General features: G+C 39.1%; 1 protein-coding gene across 4 annotated transcripts in view; it reads left to right on the forward strand.

The window, feature by feature from the left end:
- The window catches only part of ITPR2 (inositol 1,4,5-trisphosphate receptor type 2), a gene marked incomplete at both ends in the record, with an annotated part of 551,977 nt that overhangs the window by 259,580 nt on the left and 267,884 nt on the right, over positions 1 to 24,513 (forward strand). For all 4 annotated transcript variants that reach the window (XM_080705463.1, XM_080705466.1, XM_080705464.1 and 1 more), the window contains 3 exons: positions 205 to 330; positions 19,046 to 19,174; positions 22,059 to 22,179. In XM_080705463.1, coding sequence (XP_080561589.1) covers positions 205 to 330; positions 19,046 to 19,174; positions 22,059 to 22,179 — 376 coding nt within the window. The remainder of the gene's footprint in view (positions 1 to 204; positions 331 to 19,045; positions 19,175 to 22,058; positions 22,180 to 24,513) is intronic.

Below are 24,513 nucleotides of genomic sequence, written 5' to 3' on the forward strand. Positions count from 1 at the left end.
GAATGGAGTACCACATTATGTTATCGTCTGGGTTGGGGTGGAAAATCTCAGCAAAAGAAAAGAAATGATCTCTGGGTAGATACAAAATATACCATAATCTACTGTAGGCACTAAAAGATTCTTCTTTAACCTTTCATAGATGATACTTGAAAGTGACGAATAAATAAAGAAATGAATTTTCTTTTGTATTTGAAATTTGCACAGGTTAAAATTGCTTACGTGAACTTTGTTAATCATTGTTATGTTGACACCGAAGTGGAAATGAAAGAAATCTACACGAGTAACCACATCTGGAAATTATTTGAGAACTTTCTGGTGGACATGGCAAGGGTAAGTTACACTTTGATGGAACACTTTGATGATGATAGAAAAAATACTATTCATGTTTTGTAGGGGCAGCAAGATATATTTTGACTAAACAGACTTACATATCTGGATAAAAATTTGCAATTGAGGCCACTACCCATTCTTTTGATCTTTTATATTCATGAAGTTGTGAATGAGTTTCATAAGATCATGAGTGATTTTTCTTCTTCTTCTTTTTTTTTTTTTTGCGATACTGGGGATGAAACCCAGGTGCATTCTACCTCCAGGCTACACCCCCAGCCCTATTTTTTTAATCTTTATTTTGAAACAGGGTCTCACTGAGTTGCAAAGGGCCTCACTAAGTAGCTGAGGCTGTTTGCAAACCTGTATCTTCCTGTCCCAGCTTCCCAAATGCTGGGATTACAAGTATGCACCACCACTCCTGGCCCCCTCCTCCTCCTCCTCCTCCTCCTCCTCCTCCTCCTCCTCCTCTTCCTCCTCCTCCTCCTTCTTCTTCTCTTCTTCTTCTTCTTCTTCTTCTTCTTCTTCTTCTTCTTCTTCTTCTTCTTCTTCTAATGCTTTTGTTGGTGAATTATACATCATAGAGAGGTTCAAAATGATACAAACACATGCATGCAGGTATTGGTGTTTTGCCCTTCAGATCCCATCATGCTACCCACCCCTCTTCGATTGCTGTTGGTAGTGTATCTATATATATAGACATAGCCTTATTTGAACTGTTTCCTTCATCTGTTCTCTTTATCCTCCCCAACTTCCTCCTTCTCTTCCCTTTTACTGTTTTGCTGGTCTCTCTCCTCAGTTATCTGAAGTCCCTTTCGTTTCTAATTTCTCTGAAGCATCCACATAGGAGAGAAAAAATTCACCCCTTGATTTTCTGCGACCTGCTCATCTCTTTTAGCATAATAGTTTCTAGTTCTCTCCATTTTTCTGCAGATGATATAATTTTGTTTTTCTTTCTGGCTGAGTAAAATTCCATTGTGTATGTACACCACGTTTTCTTAGTCCATTCATTTGTTGATGGACGCCTAGGTTGGCTCCATAATTTGGCTATTGTGAACTATGCTGCTATAAACATGTACATGTATCACCCTCATCTTCTGACATTAATTCTCTTGTAAAGATGCCAAGGAGTGGTATAGCTTGGTTGTAAGTGATATTCAGTAGTATAGGCTCTACCACCCCAATGGCCAAATAAGCACAAAATACCTAGTATGATATATATAGCAATGGTTAAAGTATTTGTTTTTACCCTTACATATGATTCATATTTGTTATTAAATATAGTCTTAGTAGTCTTTTACATTGATCAGAGAAGACATTTGGCAGAGGTCAATTTGTATTCAGCTCTTACATAAATGCAGTTAGAACTATAACCGGAGGAGGGCTCATGAGGTCTCCAGTGCTGCTTCTGGGCGGAGAGTGCTTGACCTGACTGCTCAGGGCTTAGCATTACTCGCCATTATGTATTCAGTCTTCCTGGGAAACATGCTCTGATAATTTAATCTTATGGCAATTTTTTCATATCATATTCTGTTTTTTCTCTTTCTTTCTTTTTTTTTACTTTGAGTTCATTTTCCTCTTGTTTTTTTGAAGGGATGGGAGGGTGGTAGGGATGGGGAAGGATTTGTGGAGTTGAATGGCATTTTAGATACTTCCCAGCATGTTTTTGGTATGTTAATACTGATTAAATAAATAAATGAGGAAATAAGAGCACGGATAATTCTAATAGATAACACTTCACTTTCTTTAGCATGTGTTAGTCTTTTGCTACCTGAATTTTCATCATGCCCAAGGTCTATTATTTTAGTTTGAAAATAATCGCCTCTAGTTTTTCCTCTAATGTGATAGAGCATGAAGTTTAAATAAGGATCTCACTAGTAAAGATAGAATATAGTTAACTCCTTAGACCTATTAAAATTGCATGGCCAGTCTAGTCACTGGGGTCTTCCTACATTCTTGAGTACTAGTTGCTTTATAGAGGCCTCATGTAGATGGATTTGGAGAAGGATTAGTAAAATCCTTATTTCCATGAGCTTACAAAATAGTCATCAACTGTTTTAGTTCACTGCCTCCCTACAACCCTTTCTGGAAGAAGAGACAGAAAAGTAGATATAGTAGGATACCACTGTAAATCCAGACACTCACAAGCACCCTTGGATAATACCGTGGATTATTCTAGTCCAGGATCACTTTGTATTTAGTAAAGTTTCCAGATGAAATGTGCTTATTTGGCCATTGGGGCGGTTGAGCCTATTTTAGGTTCAAGTGTAAATAAAGTCAAGTTGTTCCTGTTTTACATAATTTCTGTGCAACTAGAACCCACTATTATCTTTCTGATGTAAATCAGTACCTATAGAGAAATCACCCTATTCTATATAATATTAAAAAAAAAAAACCTCTCATCTTTACTCCCAGTGGCCCCTGAAAACCTTGTATCTGACCAACTATAGACTCTCCAGAGTCCTTGAAGTAAAAGATGATTTCTGTGCCAATGACTGAGCTTTAAAATTGCACTTGCAGGGAAATATTAAAGAGATTAGAGACCGAGCCACATGGTTGCACAGTACTACCAGCTAAAGATAAGCCCCACAGAGACCAAGGTGACATGCTTAGAGCCTGAATTACAAGGCTAAGAGGACTTTATTTTTTAAACCAAATAAAGCTGATGATAACTTCTATTTATTATGCCTCCTTGGGAACACTTTCCATTGATGCACCCAGCAGACTAATGTGTATAGATTATAATACATATATATATATATATATATATATATATATATATTTGATGTATGTATATATATTGTGCTTGTGAAAAGATTTCTTAAAATTTTAACTATTTTGGTTAAACAGATAATGCATGTTATTTACTATGTAGAGGCTTTTTAGGGAAATTTCTTTTCCATATAGAGAATTCCTTTTTCTCCCCATGTTAAAAGATTGAGGATGTAATAAAACTATACACTCTAGTTACAAAATAAAGCTGGGCATGATGGCACATGCCTGTAATCCCAGTACTTGGGAAGTTGAGATAGGAGAATAACAGCTTCATGGTCAACCTCAGCAACTTAGTGAGGCTCTCAGCAATGTAGTGAGATTCTGTTTCAAAAGAAAAAATAAATAGCACTGGGGGTATAGCTCAGAGGCAGAAGGCCCCTGTGTGTGCGTGCAATCCCCAGTCTGTCTGTCTGTCTGTCTGTCTCTCTCTCTCTCTCTCTCACACACACACACACACACACACACACACACACACACACAAAGTTACAACATAAGCATGGTTAAGTAAGTATAATGTGGCCTTCTAGGAAAGTTTTATGTTCAGTAGGTAGTAGTTCTCAAACTTTAGAGAGCATCAGAATTTCCTAAAGGCCTCATGAAAACACAGATTTCCTGGCCTATCCCTGAATTTCTGATTTCGTTCCTGGAAGACTTTGCGTGTGTGTGTGTGTGTGTGTGTGTGTGTGTGTGTGTGTGTGTGTGTATTACTGGAAGTTGAACCCACAGGCATTTTACCACTGAGCTACATCCCTAGCACTTTTTATCACTCTTTTTTTTTTTTGGCGGGTCTGGGGATGGGACCCAGGGGCATTTGACCTCTGAACTACATCCTCTGCTTTATTTTTATTTTTTATTTTGAAACAGGGTCTCACTAAGTTGCTGGGGCCTCACTAAGTAGCCGAGGCCGTCCACGAACTGCGATCCTCTGGTTTCAGCCTCTCAAATGCTGGGATTACGAGCGTGTGCCACCACACCTGGCTTTTTTGTTTTTAACACAAGGTCTCACCAAGTTGCCAAGGCTGGCCTAGAACTTGCAATCCTTCTGCCTCCTCGGCTTTCCAAGGGATTATAGATATGTACCACCACCATGCTCAGCATGACTTGACATTTTGAACAAGTTCATAGGTGATTCTGCCACTGCGAATCCAGGGACTACACTTTGAGATCTCTTTAGAAGAGCTTGGTAGTTAGAAGTAGTGATTTCACAGTTAGCCAGACCAGAGTTTAAGCTGAGATTGGCTCTTTTTAACTTGGTTATCTTGGGTAAAGTACTTAACTTATCATGTCTCAGTCAACATTCTTACTACTATAATCCAAAATGATCTGACCGCGCAACTTAGAGGAAAGGAAGTTATTTACTTATAACTTCTTGGTAATTCCGGTTCAGTCCATGTGAGATCTCATCTGAAGCTCAGGACATGGTGGCAGGAAGAGAGAGAGCGTGAGGCTCTGCTTTCATAGCATGGAGGCCAGAAGCAAGAGAGAGCAAGCAAGCAAGGGGATTCAAATACACAACATAATCCCCTGGGCCACAGCCCCAGGGACCATTTTTTTCCAGGCACAGCCCACTCGCCCAACTTGCCATCTGGATACAGCCATTCTAATGGATTTATCCGCTGATGAGATCACAACACTCATGACTCAGTTATTTCAACTTGGAAGACCAATTTCAAGGCTTTTCAGGGGACATTCTATACCTAACTATAACACTGCTCATCCCAAGTTTCTGTAGTTATAAAATCAATACAGTGATGGCCGGGCGTGGTGGCGCACGCTTGTAATCCCCGCGCTTAGGAGGCAGAGACAGGAGGATCGCGCAGGTTCGAAGCCAGCCGCGCTCACTGGCTTAGGAGATTCTGTTTCCAAATAAAAAACGTAAAATTAGGTCTGGGAGTGTAGCTCGGAGGTAGAAGGGCTTCCAGGAACCCCAGTACCACCAAAAAAATAAATAAACAACAACAACAAAAATCAATACAGTGATAATACGTTCCTTGTAGGCTTCCTTGGAAGACCCAGTAGGTTCATGAACATAAAGCTCTTAGCACATATTGGCACCTAGTCAGAGTGTTGGTAGCATCATCCGTAGCATCATCACCAGCCTGGTAAGTAATTGCAAGAAGCTTCCCTGAGACTCGTACCAAATGATAATATAGAACATACTCAAAGGGAAGATGATCCATCCCAGGCAAGAGCCAGAAATGTGTGAAGCTGCACACGCACAGCAGTAGTGACAGGAGCTGCCACAGAGGACATGAATCCGATTGGATGTTAAAACCAAGATGAATCCTGGAACAATTGATTTACATTGGTAAAAAAAAAAATGGTGAAGAGAATCTGAAGGAAAGGTATTTGGCAAGATAGATCTACAGACTCATTGCAACTTAGGGTTGGAAAATATTAAGAGTCATTCTGTTCAACTTTAGGTTCAGTTTATAGCCTTCAGGAACTATCTAAAGATTTCTATTAACAATCTCTTCTTTCCTTCCTCCTTCCCTCCTCCTCCTCCTCCTTTTCCTCCTCTTCCTCCTCCTCCTCCTCCTCCTCCTTTTCCTCCTCCTCCTTCTCCTCCTCTTCCTCCTCCTCCTCCTCCTCCTCCTCCTCCTCCTCCTCCTCCTCCTCCTCCTCCTTCTTCTTCTTCTTCTTCTTCTTCTTCTTCTTCTTCTTTTCTTCTTCTTCTCCCCCCCCCCCTCTCTGTACTAGGTATTAAACCCAGGGGCATTCTACCACTGAGTCACAACCCTTAAAACCATTTTATTTTATTTTTATTTTAAAATTGGGTCTGGCTTAATTGCTGAGAATCTTGCTACATTTTCAAGGCTGGCTTCAAACCTATGATCCTCCTGGTGTGCCCTACCATGCCTTGCTATATTGTGTGAAATACTAATTGTTTATTATTATTATTATTAATTATTATTATATTTATTGTTATTAGTGTGTGTGTGTGTGTGTGTGTGTGTGTGTGTTACTGGTGATCAAACATAATAGACAAAAGCTTATTCCCTGGCTTTACCACTTGACCTTTCTGCTGCAACATAGAACAATTCAGTTCAGGAAAGATACCCGTATTTATTAGAAGCAGCATACTCTCCTTGCCTGTGGCCTATTTTGAAATTATGAAATCATGACATTGTATAACTTAAAAGAACTTAAGGCCTAGATTGGCCATTTTGTCTGTGAGCTAGAGAGGTAATATGCTAGATGACTCTTCTTTCTTTTATAGAATGAGAACCCATCTCCCCCAACAGCTTCTCCAGATTTTTCTTCTTCTATTTTTGTTTTTCTTTCCCCTCTCTCCTTCTCCCCACCTCTTTATTTATTTATTTATTTTTTGTGGTACTTGGGATTGAACCCAGAGGCATTCTACCTTCAAGCTACATCCCAAACACTTTTAATTTTTCTTTTTTAGTTTTAAAACAAGGTCTAGCTAGGTTGCTGAGGTTGGCCTCGAACCTTTGATCCTCCTTTCTTAGCCTCTGAAGTACTGGGATTATAGGCGTGTGCCACCATGCCTGGCTCCCATATTTCTTGATAGCTCTTTATGTCTCTCGGTTTTTGTTTCTTGTCTTTCATTGGTTTCTCTTCTGCTGTGGACTCTGGGATCCCACTTTCCACATACTCTTGGGTTCCTGCTCGTCTCTGTGTTTAGCATCCGAGATAGAGTCTACTGTTTCACACAGGATCTGCCAACAAAATTACATTTTAGTAGACAGTTGGAGAACAGCTTTGTTTAGTTTTTAAACCAAAACTAATCGGTTTAAAAGTTCATTGTTTTAAATAAATGCAGTATCGACAGGTAGAGGCACCCGGGCCACCTTCTGCCTTCCTTCTTCTGGTTCTCTAGAGTCAACACTACCAGGATGCTTTTATTTGTTCTTGGCTGAAGCACTTGAGAGTCACCTCTATTTGTATTTTTCATTTTCTTGCTGGCACCCCAATTGTCTTTTATCTTCCTAAGACTCATATAAGAAAATCATTCCTGAAAGATAGTTTTTAATAAATGGATTGTAGGCTATTTCACATTTGTATCCCATTCTGCTTTCCTGAGAGAGGCAGTGACCAAGGCCTGTAAACATACCAGATCCAGGCAGGCAGCAAAAGCTATTAGACCCGTGAAAAGTTGCTACCCTGTGTCTCTGAACATTTAATGACAGCCTGTTTTGATCTATGTTCTAATGCAGCCAAAATGGGTGTTTGTGGGGCAGAGATGCTTTTCTTTGGCTTCATAACTGATTGTTGTTGCAAAGTCAGGGGACTTGAGCCATTATTAGGAAGCACATGGACGGTGTGAGCTATGGTCAGTGTTAGCCTCCGATCATATATATAGAAGATGTTCCCAATTTCACTATCAATTTCAAGATCCTATAATGACTGCCAGTGCTCTAAGTGATGTACTGGCAGAATGAAATTAGGCCAAGAAGTAATTTAGGTGGCACACCTAACGTGGTGTCACATCACTGTGCCACCAGTCAGCACAGGACAAATCATTGTCTCTTATTTTCTGATCAATCAATCGCTTGAGCAATTCACTCTAACTTACTAAACAGTTGAAAGTTAGGAGTAAAGAGAATTCATGTGGACTTTGAAATGCACTTTTCTATTTCTTTCATTGGGTAGGATTAAATAAATAGGTTTGATATAATTTGCTTGACTTTCTTAGGTTGAATGACATATTGATAAATCTCATTTATGCATTCACAGATTTATGTATTAATATACTTATTTTTGTACATAAAGTGTTTTATTGTTTTATGCTAACATTGTTTACGCTGACTCGACGGAGTTTTGGATTCCTATGCCAAAGGTTGCTCAGGTGCTGCAAAAAATAGAAAATGCTTCCTGAATCTGTGTGTTGTCCTTACACAGGGTCCCTGCTAATTTTCTCTGTATGTTCCAATTTTAGTAGTGGAAACTAATACTGTAACTTAGTTATAGTAACTAAGGGCATGGTGGCACTGAGATACAGTAAGTCTCATTTTAAAGGGTTTGTTTTTATATGGCTTTATTTGCTGTCATTGCTGGGAAATAAAACTAAAGCAATTTTATACATTTTCTTTTTTGTGTAGTACGTTTCCTTCCTTTGTAACTTTATTTATCTCCTCCAACTTGCACGCTGTACTGTAATGATGGCGTCCACAGGGACTGAAGACCTGTGTGGCTCTCCTTGATGATCTACTGGCTGTTCCCTGTCCTTTCTGCTCTTTGAGTTCTGGATGGTATTGATCATAGCTGATCAGTTCTTCCTTGAAACACTGAGACCCGTGATCAGTCCCATTTTCTGTGCGTTCCATGACAGGCTACTCCCCTGTCTCCTGGCTGCTTCCTCTGTGTCTCCCTAACTTACAAATCATGGGGTGTGCCAGGCCCAAAGCCTGGACTTGATCCTGCTCTCATCTGACTTTAATACCAGGTTGATTGACGCCTACACTCCCTGAGGTCCAGTTTTACTTATCTGTCTATATGACCTCTCCATTTGGCGCTCTCTGATTTTAAACTCTTTATTCATTTCCCGAGCTCTACTGCAAACAGTTCCTCCTCAAGTCTTCTGTGTTTTGGTAAATGCAATTCCACTTTTCATTCTAAGCAGACAGGAAAAACATCTTGCTGTCATCTGTCAGTCTTGTTTTCTTACATCTCAATCCAGTCCTTCAGCAAATGTTGCAAGTTCTAACTTTAAAAACATCCCACATGTGACTCCGTTTGAACACTTGGATCATGACCACCCGGTTCCTAAGTACCATGAACTCTTATTAGACAGAGGGAGAGGTGAACAGGGAGGAGGAAGAGGGAGGAGTAGGTTGGCTCAGTTCTCTGTTTGGATTCCTTCAGAGGCTTCCTTTCTTATCCAGAGTTAGACCCCTGCAGGTCTGGCTGTGCTGTGCTTCGCTCCCTTGCCCTGGTCTTCATAGTCTCTGATCTCCCCGGCTAGCTCTCTGTTTGGTCTCCTTGCTGCTCCTGCCAACCGGCTCCATTTCAGCAATTTGCATTTCCCCGGGATGCTCAACCCCCAGGTATGCTCATGCCTGCTTCCTTTCTTCCTTCAGGTCCCTCCTTTAAGGCACCTTTTCAGAGAGGTCCTCACTGATCGCTTGCCACCCTCTTAGGCTTGTTCCATTTTTCTTCATTGAACTTACTGCCACGAGCCATTTTCTTGGGTAGTTGCATTTATTTTAGGAGAAGCAAAGGAAGGTCAGGGATCGTGTCTGTTCTGTTCACTGCCGCATACCTCGCCTAGAACAGGGTCCCGCACATAAGTAGATACCCAGCGACTATCTGTGGGAGAAATAAATAAATGCCATCTGAAGTTAAATATATTTAAATAGTGGACCTAAATCAAAGCAGATGTAGTCATAATACAGAATTAAGCAGGCATATCAGTGGAATGAAACAAATAGCCAGCAATAGACTTTTATTTGGTGAGATCTTAATATATAATAAAAATAGAATAAGAAAAAATGGGTATTTCCAGGGATTAGCAAACATCTGTGAAGAGCAAGATAATGAATATTTCTGTTTTGTAGACCACTATTACAATGATTACAGCAATCACTAAAAAAAAAAAAAAAAAAAAAGGAACCGAAGGCAGCACATAATTGGATGGGCATGGCCAGATTTGACCCACAGGCTGTACCTATTCTTGGATTATTAAGTTGATAATATAAACTCCATCCAGATAGTGACTTTTTTGTATATTTTGTTCACTGGTGGATTCCAACTATGTGAAACATTATTGGCATGGAACAGGCGCTCAGTAAAAGAATGATGATTTGAAAATTAAGTGAAAACGATTGTTGAGGACACTGGCTATTTGGGGTGAAATGAACTTATAATAGTAATAAGCAAAATGGATTTTTAAATGTAAAAATGGAAGCAATTAAAATAGATGGAAATATAGATAAAATATCAGTCTTTGGATGAGAAAGGTATTTTTTTGTTGTTGTGGTACTGAGAGTTGAACCCAAGGATGTTCTACCTATGTGCTATATACCCCAAGCCCTTTTTATTTATTTTGTTGTTGTTGTTTTGAAACAGGATCATGCTAGGTTGCTGAAGGTCTCACTGAGTTTCTGAGACTGTCTTTAAACCAGTAATTCTATTTCAGCCTCCCAAGTACTTGAAACACAGGTGTACACGACCATGCGCAGCCTAGAAAGGTCTTTTTAGCATGAAAACAATGGGTGCAATTGGTTAAGGAAGATGAGAAATTTCACTGTTTGAAAATGTAATACTTAAATACATTAAAAAATAAAAAATAAAAATAAAAACATCAACATATAAAAAGTTGCTATACTTTTAAATAAGGCACATAAATCCCATAAAGATTTTCAGGAAAATACTAATGCTCTAATAATAATTTACAGGCATTTGTAATTGATAAAATAGGATATATAAGTAGTTAATAAATCTCTGAAAAATGTTCAACTATTAACACTTTAAAAATATAAAGGTATTTAGACCCATGTTTTAGCTGTCTAAGTTCCAAGTGTGACGAGATAATACTAAATGTTGATGATGGTTCAGGATGCACATTTTCATACTTGGTCAATAAAAGTATATATATATATATTTTGCGGTACTGAAGATGGAACCGAGGGGCAGTGTACGTCCAAGTGACACTCCCAGCCCTATTTTTTTATTATTTATTTTGAAACGGGGTCTCACTGAGTTTCAAAGGGCCTCACTAAGTAGCTGAGGCTGGCCGTGAACCACGATCCTCCTGTCTCAGCCTCCCGAATCCTGGGATTACAAGTGTGCGCCACCACGCCCAGTGACGAAAGTATAATTTTAAGGAGGCTTTATGAAAAAAAAAATTTGGTAATACAATGCTTTTTTCTTTTTTTTTTTTGTGGCACTGGGGGTAGAACCCGGAGGCTTTCTACCTCTGGGCTATTCTCTGAGACCTATTTTCTATTTATTTGGAAACAAGGTCTCACTAAATTGCTGAGAGCCTTACTCAGTGGCTGAGGCTGAACTTCCAACCTGTGAGATCCTCCTGTCTCAGCTTCCCAAGCGCGGAAATTACATGCTTTATACCTTTTTAAGATGTCATTCAATTTACCTTCCAAAAATCTCTCTTTGGAAATAATTAGAAATGCTATCAAGTATTTACAGTAAAAAAAAAAAGCCAACAGACTTTTATAATAATATACAGTAACAAATAGGTTAAATGTTTAACAACAGAGAAATGTCTAAATAAATTATGACATTTATAAGATGGATGTTAGAGTCACTGATATTACTTTTTGAGGACTTTCAGTGTGAGAAATGTTAATGTTAATTAGTTGAGTATAATAAGGAAACAAAATGGATTATCCAACATAACTTTAATTACCTAAGATACATATGGCAGAGAAAAAAGATTAGACACTGCCAAAATATTAACCATAATTTTATCCAAGATATCATGTCCTGGATAATTTTTGTTTTCCATTTTATTTTTTGTATACTTTTCAGAGTTCCTACAATTAATACACAGCATGTATGTCTACACAAGTTTTTTAAATCCCATTATGATGTATGAATACAGTGCACCAATAAAAAAATTTTTAAAAATTGTTCTCAAAAATAAATGTTGAATTCTAAGAGAGCCAATTGAAGATATGAGCAGATGATTCACATACAGAGAAGATATAGAAAGCAAACTTGGAACAGTTTTAGCTTCAAATAAAGGAATGCAAATTAAAATGAATATGAAATTTCACCTCCTATATCTATAGGAGCAGTTTTACTCTCCTTGAGGAATATTAACATGATCCCTAGAATCATTTTATTCTGCGCTCTCTATGGTCAAAAAGTATGTCTCTAGAGCATCCTACCCTGTGGGTTCACCACTCACTGCATGTAGCCATCTAAATTTAAATGCTAATTAGGGTATGTTAAATTAAAACAAAGAGAAAGATTCATCTCCTCAGCTACATCAGCCATATTTTAAGTGTTCAATAAGTGAGTGTATCTAGGGACTATTGGCTATCCTGGACGTAGCAGATTTTCATCTTTGTAGAAAGTTCCATTGGGCAGTGCTGCTCTACTATCTGATAACTCATGTATTATATATAGCCCTTATTCCTGAAGGGTTGCCGCCACTGTTAGAGCAGGAGAGAGGAAAGATGGTGTATATGTTAGAGCTTCAAACATAATCAAAGCTGGAAATTTCACTTAATATTTGCTCAACAATCTGGATGTGGTGGCGCACGCTTGTAATCCCCACGCTTGGGAGGCTAAGACAGGAGGATCGCGCAGGTTCGAAGCCAACCTCAGCTACTTAGTGAGGCTCTCAGCAACTTAGTGAGACCCTGTTTCAAAATAAATAAAATATTTTAAAAAATAGGTCTGTGAGTATAGCCCGGAGATAGAAAGCCTCTGGGTTCCACGTCCAGTACCACCAAAAAAAAAAAAAAAAAAAAAAAAAAAAAAAAAATATATATATATATATATATATATATATATATATATATATATATATTTGCTCAACAAATCATTTTAGAATACACACTAAGTAAAGTACTGAGATGCTGCCTGTACAGTGGTAAGCAAGACTCCTCAGTTCCTGGTCTCCAGGAATTATGTTCTAATGGTGGAGAAGAGTTTTTAATGGCTTACTTCCCAGAAACCCCCGCGGCTGCTTCCTCCTTCAGTTCTTTATTATGATATGTTACCAAATAAATTTAAATGAGTAATCCTTAACCATATTCACCTTTCTGCAGCATTCTCTGCATCACTGGCCCCTCTTTAATTTTCTCCAAAGTTTATTATTTTCTCTATTTTTACCACTTAAGGTGTTATATATTTATTGTCTACAGTGTGCCTCTTGCTTAAAATAAGGGCTCTCATAGAGACTGTTTTGTTTGGTTTCCTATTCTAATTTCTAACCTAACTTTTAGCTTTAACTTAATAATTTATATCTTTTATGATGTGCCATAAATTTTTGCCAACATAGAGTACAATTTAGCTGGAAATAGAACAGGAAAGATTACTTTTGTTTGTTTTTTTGGTGGTACTGGGGTTCCTGGAAACCCTTCTACCTCTGGGCTACACTACCAGACACCTATTTTTTTATATTTTTATTAGGAAACAGGGTCTCTTAAGCCAGCAAGGCTGGCTTCGAACCAGCGCCATCCCCCTGTCTCTGCCTCCCAAGCATGGGGATTACAAGTATGCGCCACCACGCCCGGCGAGGACAGATATTTTAAAGGTTTTTTTTTTTTTTTCCTGAAAGAGGTAATGACGGTAGACTATTTTTCAAATTATAAAATGTATTATTAATTTTTTTTGGCCGGTCTGGGGATAGAACCCAGGGGTATTCGACCTCCAAGCTATACCCCCAGCCCTATTTTTTATTATTTATTTTGAAACTGGCCTTGAACTTGCAATCCTCCTTTCTTAGCCTCCCAAATTGCTGGGATTATAGGAATAGTTAAAATATTTTTAAAACTCCATGATATTATACTAGCTAGAGATTTATGGAGAGATTTAAATAGCAAGTAGTGGCAAAGTCTAAGAAAAATCTCAAATAACCTAAAAGTGAGGCAAGAGATTGATTTCTAATAAATGTTTGGAGGACAGTTGAGTATCGGTATGGAAAAAATTAATCAGAATCTGTAAGTCAGTTCACTGAGAGCAGCACATTCAAGATAGTTTATAGAGTTAAAAACTAGAACAAAAATGTATACACTATCCCTTTATTTTGTACAAGGGAGGTTTTATATTTTTTATACTAAATAAATAGTACTGACCAAAGAAAGTAATAATAGCTGGACGTGGTGGCGCACGCTTGTCATCCCCGCGCTTGGGAGGCAGAGACAGGAGGATAGTGCAGGTTCGAAGCCAGCCGCGCGTGCTGGCTTAGGAGACCCTGTTTCCAAACAAAAATGTAAAAATAGGTCTGGGAGTGTAGCCCAGAGGTAGAAGGGCTTCCAGGAACCCCAGTACCACCAAAAAAAAAAAAAAAAAAAAAAGAAAGAAAGAAAGTAATAAATAATACCTGACTGTTAAAAATTAGTTTACAAGCTGGGCGTGGTGGCGCATGCTTGTAATCCCAGGATTTGGGAAGCTGAGACAGGAGGATCGTGCTTTGTGGATAGCCTCAGCTACTTAGTGAGGCCCTTTGCAACTTAGTGAGACCCTGTTTCAAAACAAAGACTAAAAAATAGGGCTGGGGGTGTAGCTCGGAGGTAGAATGCTCCCGGGTTCCATTCCTAGTACTAAAAAATAAAATTAGTTTACACAATGAAGGATTAGATAAGGAAGCAATTATTATAAATAAAAAGTCAGCTGGGTGTGGTGCTGAACGCCTAAAATCCCAGTACTTGGGAGGCTGAGACAAGGGTATTACAGGTTCAAGGACAGCCTTAGCAAGTAATGAGACTCTCATCAACTTAGCAAGACCCTATTTCATAAAATAAAAATAAAGTACAGCTGTAGGTATAGTTTGAAAGTAGAGCACACCTGAGTTCAATCCCCAGTAACACACACACACACACACACACACACACACACACACACACACACACAAACACACACACACAGTCAAAATACAAAATCTAAAAAGACCCCATAAAAAGTATGTTAAACCGAGCCGGGCGGGCTTGGTGGCTCACGCTTGTAATCCCAGCTGAGACAGGAGGATCACAGTTTGTGGACAGCCTCAGCTACTTAGTGAGGCCCTCTGCAACTCAGTGAGACCCTGCATTCACCCAGCCAGACCCCCCAAGGCAAGAGCTAGGTCTGGCAGTGTGCACTCTATGTGCCCATAGATTTTGGGTAACTCTATAAATTTATGATTTTAGGGGACCTGCCCGGCCAGCAAATCCTACTCTGGTTATTCAATTCCTTCTTTGGTGAAATATATATTTAAAAAAAAAATCAGAAAGTAAAATCAGCCATCTTGCACATTTCTTTGTTATAGCCTAAATTTGTAAAAGTAGACTTCACATACGAGATTAACGAGATAACGGAGAAAAGGATTAATTTTTACCGTGTGCCGCAACTCGTTCCCAAAATAGATGAAAGCCTGATGGTGCATTAAAATGATGAAATAAATGTAGCCTTTAGAAATAAGTGTGTAGGGAATGACAGCACACTGAAATGTTTCATAGGACATAATGCTGCACCTTTAATATATGCGGATAGATTAAAACTTTAAAAATATATGAATTACACATAAAAGCATAATGTAATGTGATGTAATTCTATTTAAGCCATTTCCAACTTTTGTTGTAAAGAAGCAAGGAAAATAAAACGAAAAAGAAATATTACACATTTTATTAGGGTTTTCCTAAAATTTTAAAAAAGATTTTAAAAAGGGCCGGGCGTGATGGTGCACACTTGTAATCCCAGCATTTGGGAGGCTGAGACAGAAGGATTGAGGTTCATGGCCAGCCTCAGCTACTTAGTGAGGTCCTCTGCAACTTAGTGAGACCCTGTTTCAAAAAAAAAGGAATAAAAAAATAAGGTTGGGGTGTAGCTCGGAGGTACCACAAACACACACAAAAAGATTTTTAAAAATACAGTGAAGCCAGGCATGGTGATGCACGCTTGTAATCCCAGCGCTTGGGCGGCTGAGACAGGAGGATCGCACAGGTTCGAAGCCAGCCTCAGCTACTCAGTGAGGGTCTCAGCAACTTCGTGAGACCCTGTTTCCAAATAAAATATAAAATAGGTCTGGGAGTATAGCCTGGATGTAGAAAAGCTCCTGGGTTCCACCCCAAGTACCACACACACACACAAAAGAACAGCGGTTTCTTACATTTCTTGCGTCCATAATATTGCAGTGTAGGATGCAAGAAACAGCATCATAAGTGGGGCAGAGAAAACATCATCAAAGGAGGAGCAGATTCCCATAGTTTTATAAACACAGAATTTTTTTCATTACCTAGGAGTGTGTGTGTGTGTGTGTGTATGTGTATGTGTGTGTGGTACTAGGGGTGGAACCCAGGGGCTTTTCTATCTCCCAGACCTATTTTATATTTCATTTGGAAACAGGGTCTCACTAAGTTCCTGAGAGCCTCACTAAGTAGCTGGGGCTGGCTTTGAACCTGTGCGATCCTCCTGTCTCAGCCTCCCAAGTACTGGAATTACAAGTGTTCGCCACCTGCCTGGCTTTCATTACCTAGGGTTTTAAGTAAAGCCTTTATCTAGAAATACATTACTTTTGTCAATGTAGTGATTGAAAAGGAAATTTTCAGGTGGTGCTTGAGCACCTTGTCCAGTTGCAAGTAATACAGTGTGATGCTGTAATAGCCCGAGAGAGCCCCGCAGGATTGCGCGAGATGTCCTGGAAGAGAAAGAAGGTTGTTTGTGCTGCTCGGGTCAGAACCATCCTGCCACCTATTCAACCTCAAGACAGTTTTAGCTTTCATCTCACGAAAGTTCACCATAAAAGCCAGTGCTAGAAAGATACTAAGTCCTACTTCATCATGGGAAAATCAATTTTATATTAGTTCCGAGACCATATTAAATGTTAATCCTAGGCTAGCATGGTCCATAAATATAGCCTAACCCAAAGTTAACTTAAAAGAAAAATAGGAGTCCTTAGTCTTTTATTTTTAAAGTTAATTGATTCCCTTCTTTTACAAATATTTACAAGTAGTCCCGTCTTATCCAGTGTCACTTTTTCTGCAGTTTCAAACATCTGAGGTTGACCAAAGTTCAAAACATTAAATGGAAAATTCCTGAAGTCAGCAATTCCTGTTATAAATTACATGTCGTTCTGAGTAACTTGTGAAATCTTGCGCTGCCCAGTGTCACCCCTGCCCTCTGGCCTGCAGTGAATCATCCCTTTGTAAACCAGCCTGTCTACACTGCATATGCTCCCTCCCTGCCAGCCACTAGTCCCCCTCAGTCAGAGATCAGAGTCGCAGCATCTCACTGCTTGTATGCACATTACCCTGATTTTACTTATTCATGGCCCCAACACTTAAGAATAGTGATCGCTGGACATGGTGATGCATGCCTGTCATCCCAGTTCAAAAAAAATACGGCTGAAAATGTAGTTCCAGAGTAGAACACTCTTGGTTCAATCCCTGGTTAAAAAAAAAAAAAAGAAAAAAAAAAGAAAAAGAAGAAAGAAAGAAAGAAAAAGAAAAGAAAAAAGAAATAGAAAGAAAGAAAAGAATAGTGATGTCGACAATTCAGATACCCCAAAGAAGATCTGCAAAGTGCTTCCTTCAAGTGAAAACATAATAAGGTATTCAGGAAGAGGGAGAGGGAGAGTGGAGGGTGAGAGGAGAGAAAGTACTCATTCGTATAGTTTCTATCGCAACATATTGTTAAATTTTTCTATTTATTATGTTATTAATCTCTCTCTGTGCCTAATTTTAGAATTAAGTCTTATCATGGATGGATGGATGGATAAGAAGAAATATAGAGAGTTTAGTATTCTCCATGGTTTCAAGCATCCTTCGAGGGTCTTAGAACATATCCCCTGTGGATAAAGGGGGACTGCTATATTGAACATCTTATATGTGTTAGGCACTAGGTTATATGTTAGAACAAAGCTAGATTACATAGTTTGACATAATTTATTTTCTTTAACTTTACCCTTACAATAACCCTATGAGATTATAGTAAAAACCTTTCAGTTCTAATAACAACATCAGAGAGATGTCATTTATTTTATTATTATCATTGGTGGTGGTAGTAGTGGTGGTGGTAGTGGTGTTGCTGGGGACTGAATTTAGCAGCATTCTACCTTCAAGCTATCCCCAGTCCTTTTAAGTTTTTGTTTTGAAACAGGGTCTTCCTAGGTTGTTGAGAGTCCTGGTAAATAGCTGAGGCTGGCTGTGAACCTGAGATCCTCCTGTCTCACCCTCCCAAGTACTGGGATTACAGGTGTGCGCCATTATTCCCAGCAGATTCCATTTTATAGATGAGGAAAAAATGAAGTGCCCAGATGGGAGGTGGCCAAGACGCGAGCTTTTCCTGTTCTTTTCCCCTCCTCCAGCAGATACTGGCATGGGCACTTTCATTTTTCAAGCTAAAAACATTGGGACTCATGGTTTAAGAAGAGAGTATTTCTCTTTTAAGAATTTGTGTGAAAAGTTTTAAGGCAGTATCACATTAAATTACATTTACTTCTTCTTTTCATTAGGCATCTTATTGAAAAGACAAAAAATTACATCAAATTTGGACTGCCTAAGAACATCTGGTACATATGGCCACCATATTTACCCACCACGATTTGCGAACACTTAGACTTAATTTCTCTGTTCTCAATGTTTTAGTTTTTTTCTCACACCCTTTTCTCTCCTCCTCCCCCTTCTGTCTTTTATCCTCATGTTTTCTGTATGTTTTCCATCTGTTTTTAATCGTGTTTCTTAGCATTTGCAATTTGTCCACCCTGACACACACAGGCAGCAGAGATGTCCCTCTCGGGCTGTCCACAGCTCTCATATTGCGCCTTCTTGCTCAGCCTGCCCAGAAGAATGCATTCAAAGTGCACTTCCCGGCTTTCCAGATCATGTTTAATTTTTTCTTTTTGTGGTACTGGGGATTGAACCCAGGGCCTCACACATGCTAGTTTCTGTGTTTGCCCTCTCCAGTTTGAGATAGGTATTTTAACGGGAAATGCACAGACATAAACCACCATTAATCACACCTCCCACTTTCTTAGAATGACTATTTCCTTGTTGGTAGCCTCACATGGAATGGGATTATATTTTCTATCAAAGCCAAGCTTGGGGACTGAGGTTGGTGTTCATGAGGAGAGAGAAACGAATCATACATAAGGGGGTACCCATCTGTGAAGGAATTCTGGTCCCTGGCTGAAGTGAGAGTCACATTTGAAGGAGAAACTACTGCAAAATGATCCAGTTCTAATGGATTTGAAGTAGAAAAGAAAAAAGATTGTTACGAAGAGTTGTCTCAGGACAGTTTTTTGAAGACTCCAGTATTGCGTTCTAATGCAGAAATGTGACAAAGCCTATTAAGTTGTTGTGCATCTCTGCAGGTTTGCAACACCACCACCGACCGGAAGCACACGGACGTCTTCTTGGAGAAGTGCGTCACCGAGTCGGTCATGAGCATCGTGAGCGGCTTCTTCAGCTCTCCTTTCTCCGACAATAGCACCAGCCTCCAGGTAGCTTAACCAAGTTCAGAAGCACTCTGCCATCTGAGAGTAGGGAAAAGGCATCTTCTGGTCGGAAAGTTGTTTCCAAGCTTCTTCTTTTTCTGGTACTAGGGCTTGAAGCCAGGGGTATTCTACCTCTGGGCTACTCCCCACTCCTATTCTATTTTTTATTCGGAGATGGGCTCAGTAAGTTACCAAGAGCTTTGCTAAGTGGCTGGGGCTAGCCTTGAGCCTGTAAATCCTCCTGTCTCCACCTCTCAAGTAGTAGGATTATAGGTGCATACCACCAAGCCTGGCTGTTTCCAACACCTCTGATAATCACTCTTCTCTCCTGTTATTTACTATTATGCTCCTTTCTGGGTTTGCCAAGTTTGTCTCTTTATTTTAAATAAAGAGACTCCATCTTTAAATTGAATTGTTTTTCCTCTTTTTGTAAGCAAAATGAAACCTTTCATAGCTATATGTTGACTGTTTGCCAAGTATTAAAATAATGGCATGATTCTGTAAGTGGATAGGTATTCTAATTTAATCGTTTCATTTTAGTGATTTATTGTAAAAGAATTAGCAGAGGCTTATATATTAAGATTTTTATCCAGGTACCTAGAACACTTAAAAATTTATATTACCTTAAATGTCTAGAAACGGAAAAGCTAAATTATCTTATGTCTGTAAGGTGGCTTATCATATAGCAATTAAAAATCATATTTTAAAAAGAAAATTGATGAAAAGGTAAAAAGGCTGGGACATATAACTTGGAGGTAGAATGTCTGTGAGTTCAATTCCCAGTATTATAAAATTAACTAATTAATTAAAAAATAAAGAAAAAGAAAATGGATGACTTTGGAAAACGATTATAAAGTAATTGGGCCACAGAATTGCAGTATAGTCTCATACTTTGTATAAGAATGCATACACGTATATGCACAGGAACCTCAGAAAGCAAGTGTCACCAACCCTCTGCATCTGCGCATTCAGCCACCTCGGAGTAAAATATTCCCGCCCCCCAAACTGCATCTATATCGAACATATACAGACCTTATTTTCTTGTCATCATTTGATGTAACAACCATTTGTATGGAATTTACATTGTATTAAGGTATTATAAATAATAGAGTGATACTTAAAAGTATATAGAAAATGTAAATAGGTTATATGCAAACACTATCCAATCTCATATAAGAGTTCATTTATGGTCTGTGAGTTATGGTATATGAGGGGTTTTCCTTAAAATGTTGATATTATCTCCAGATTGAAGGATTATTGGCTATTTTTATTTCTATGGTTCCCATATATTATATAGTGACTGTATATTACTTTTATACTTTTATTAGTGCATTATAATTATGCATCATAGTAAGATTCAAGTGATACATTCATACAGGAGCACATCATTCGATGTGTTTCCCTCCATAACCCACCCCACCCCCGCTTCCTCCCTCCCCGTACAGATTAGTGGGATTAGTAGTGATAGGCTCCTACATCCTCCTACATCCTCCTTTCCCCTCTCCACATTCCTCCCCTAATCTCCTTTCACTATTCTACTGGTCTCTCTCCTCATTTACCTTTGGTATTTTCTAATTTCTCTCTAGCTCCCTTAAGTTTCCTGTTTTCTCTCTGGATTCCACATATGAGATTTGAAAACATAGGGCCCTTGACTTTCTGGGTCTGGCTTATTTCACTCAACATGATTTAGTACTCTTATAAAATAGCATTTTGGTTATACTGTTTAGGAAAAACTTTTAAACTACTAGAAATTCCATAAAATTATTTCTATAGCCAGGTGTAATGGCCTAAAATCCCAGGACTTGGGAGGCTGAGAATGGAGGATCTGAGATTCGAGACCATCCTCAGCAACCTAGCAAGGTCTATTTCAAATAAAAATAAAAATAAAAAGTATTAGGGGGTCTGCTTCAGAGCTTGAAGGTCCCTAGGTTCAATCCCTGGAATCACAAAACAAACAAGCAAACAAACAATAATAAAATAAATAAGTAAATAAATGAACAATAATAAATAAATAAATAAATAAGAGCTAGGGTTGTAGCTTTATAAGGTAGAATGTCCCTGGCTCACTCTCCAAAACCTCTAAATAAATGAATAAATATTGTTTTCTAGCTCAAAATGACTGTCCCTCTGCTTGTCCATCATATAAAACGAAACCAACCAATCACACTCAGAAACACCTGTTATATCTTTACTTAGGAATAAACAAGGGATTATTAAAAACTACTTAAACTCATATAATTGACTTCAAGAAATGGTTAATTCTCTTATTAAGAATAGAGTTAAAATACGTTGGGTGTGGTGGTAGATGCCTGTAATCCCAGTACTTGGGAGGCTGAGACAGGAGGACTGCCAGTTTGAAGACTGCTTTCATAATTTACTGCGACTCTCAGCAACCTAACAAGAACCTGTTTCAAAACACACAAACAAAGAAATAGAAAGGTCTGAGGGTGTAGTTTGGAGGTAGACTGTCCTCGGGTCCGGTACCTAGTATCCCCCCCAATATAGTTAAAACACAAGTGATTGGTTTTGCATAGTATCTGCCACAGTTCCGATCATGAACACATGGTGTTGTTTGCTGATATTTATTAAATAGCACTGAAACCTGAAAGACTGTGTCTTACTATTTACTTATTTTGGTGCTGGTGATTGAACTCAGGAGCATCCTCACCTTTGTTTTCTTTTTTATTTGGAAGGAAGGGCTCGCTTATTTGCCGAGTCTGGCCTTGAACTCACGATTCTTCTATCAGCCTCCCAAGTATTGGGATTACCGGCATGTGCCTCAGCATGCAGCTTGTATTTTATTTTGATACATCTTTTGATAATACATAGACCTCATCGGGTGTATTAATAGTTTATTGGCACCATTTGCCAATTTTCTTTCTGGTTTCAGACACACCAGCCAGTTTTTATTCAGCTGCTGCAGTCGGCCTTCAGAATCTACAACTGCACCTGGCCGAGCCCAGCACAGAAAGCCTCCGTGGAATCCTGTATCAGAACCCTGGCTGAAGTGGGTGAGTGAGTGGTGGCCAGCTTGCCTTAGCTGCACATCTCTTAGAGACACTGGGCTTTGGGCTAAATGGCAGTACAAGCAAGGGTTTGAGTTCACAACTTCATAAGAACACAGGTATGGTTTCTGAACATTGCAGGTTTTGGGTGGAAGGGAATATTTCTAAATTTAAATGTAACATTATTGTGAAGCTGGGCATGGTGATGCATGCGTGTAATCCTAGTACCTGGGAGGCTGAGAGAGGAGGATTGCAGGTTCAAGACCAGCCTCAGCAGTGTTGTAAGACCCTCAGGAACATAGTGAGACCCTGTTTACTGGGGATGTAACTTGGAGGTAGAATGCTCCTGTTTTCAATCCCCAGTTTTACACACACACACACACACACACACACACACACACACACACACAGTGTAATATCATTATATATGCCACTTAAATAGAGCTCAATAAAATGTTACAGGCATGATTTTAGTTTATTGTTATTTTCCATTTCACTTTGCAGTTGTTTGTTTTGTGGTGTTAGGTATTGAACCCAGGGGTATTCTACCTCTGAGCTATACCCCATCTCTCTTTTATTTTTTATTTTGAAATAAGGTCTCACTAACTGCTAAGGGCCTCGCTAAAGTGCCGAGACTGACTTTGAACCTGTGAAACTCTTGCCTCAGCTTGCCAAGTACCGGGATTCCAGGTGCACACCACCATGCCTGGCTTGTTGATTCATGGCCTGACTTACTAAGACCTTCCTAGGGCATTAGGACTTTCTGAGGGCTTTTTGGTGTTCCAATTTTGTTTGAAGTACATCGGTACCTGTTGAGGGCTTATAATACATTGAAAGCTTCTGAAATTACCAATGAAATGGGAGGCACGGGGATCGCAAGGTCAGTGGAAGAATTTCTCATAGATTCCACTTTGTGTGTGTGTGTGTGGGGGGGGGGTTAACTGAAGATAGAGGGGAGGAAGGAGAAGAAAAAGATAGACCTGGCCAAATGAAAGACAGAGAGAAAAGAAAGAGAAGCTTGCGATTCTCTGGGGGCTCCGCATATTGTCAGTGTCTATGTTACTATTGTTGTACACTTATTGTGTTCGGTAATTGATGAGTAATTTATATGCAGTATCTCATTTAACCTTAAATAGGTTCTTTGATCATTTATATTTTATTGTTGAGAAAGCAGAGAATTATGTAGGTTGTGTAACGTGGCCAGGATTATTATGTGTACTCAGTAAATATGTGATAAATGAATGAATAATTTAACTAATTCATGATCTTTTAAAACTTTTTTAGTCTCTCTCTCATCTGCAATATGACCTAATCAGTTTTATATTAACAAAAATTTAATGATGGCACCAATTTTAATTTGAATAAGTTAAAGAGCAGTTATAAGCCAGGAAGATTAATTGGAATTTTCTGAAATGAATAGACTAGTAATATAATACATTCAGGCAAATAATTATAAATTATAAGTAAATACCAAAAATAATGTGGAAAGGGTACTCACAATATCAATGAAAATATGAAATACTTAATAATAAACTTAAGAACTATGAGAAATTAAAAGTAAAATACCATATTAATGGGTATAATAGAATGAATGGAAAGATACACAATTTCTAGATTGGAAAATTCAGTCAATGAAGATGCCAGTTCTTGGTCACGTGTAGGAGTGTGGCTTGGGAGATTGCCACACTCCCATCTCTTTCCCCCAAAAAAGGCCAGGTTTCTTCAAATAAACGCATCTTGGGTCCTCCTGCAGCACCTTCGTGGGCCTGGACACCCAGGCTGCTGTCTCCTGGGCATGGACCCATCCTGGAGGCCTCCCCCACCAGATTTCAGTAGCCTAGGGCAATCTTCTGCCATGGCTGATGTCTCTTCACCCTGCCTGGTCTCGAACTCTCTACCGGCGCCACTTGTTCATATGAATGCCCTCTTGACCTGTCACCGCTGGTCAGGCTGCCCCTCACTGCTGGAGTCCTGGCTGTCCTCACCAGAGCCTCTCTCTCTAGACCTTCACTTCCTTTGGGGCTCCAGTGCTCTGAACCAGTGTGACTCCTTTTCATACCTTGGTTTCGCTTTGCTTGTCCTAACATTTATAAAACTGAATGGTTCAGGAGGATGAGGGAAGAAATATAGGAAGGGGAAGAGGCTACAGGATACATTATGTCAAAAATAAAGACAACAAGAGAAGCCACTTTTTATTTTTAAAAGATACCCTTAGCCAGGCATGGTGGCACACACCTATAATTCCAGTACTTGGGAGGCTGAGACAGGAGGATCACAGGTTCATGGTCAGCCTCAGCAACGTAACGAGGCCCTCAGTGACTTAGTGAGACCTATTTTCCA

This window comes from Muscardinus avellanarius (genome assembly GCF_963383645.1).
Source record: "Muscardinus avellanarius genome assembly, chromosome: 11".
Lineage (NCBI taxonomy): Eukaryota > Metazoa > Chordata > Mammalia > Rodentia > Gliridae > Muscardinus > Muscardinus avellanarius.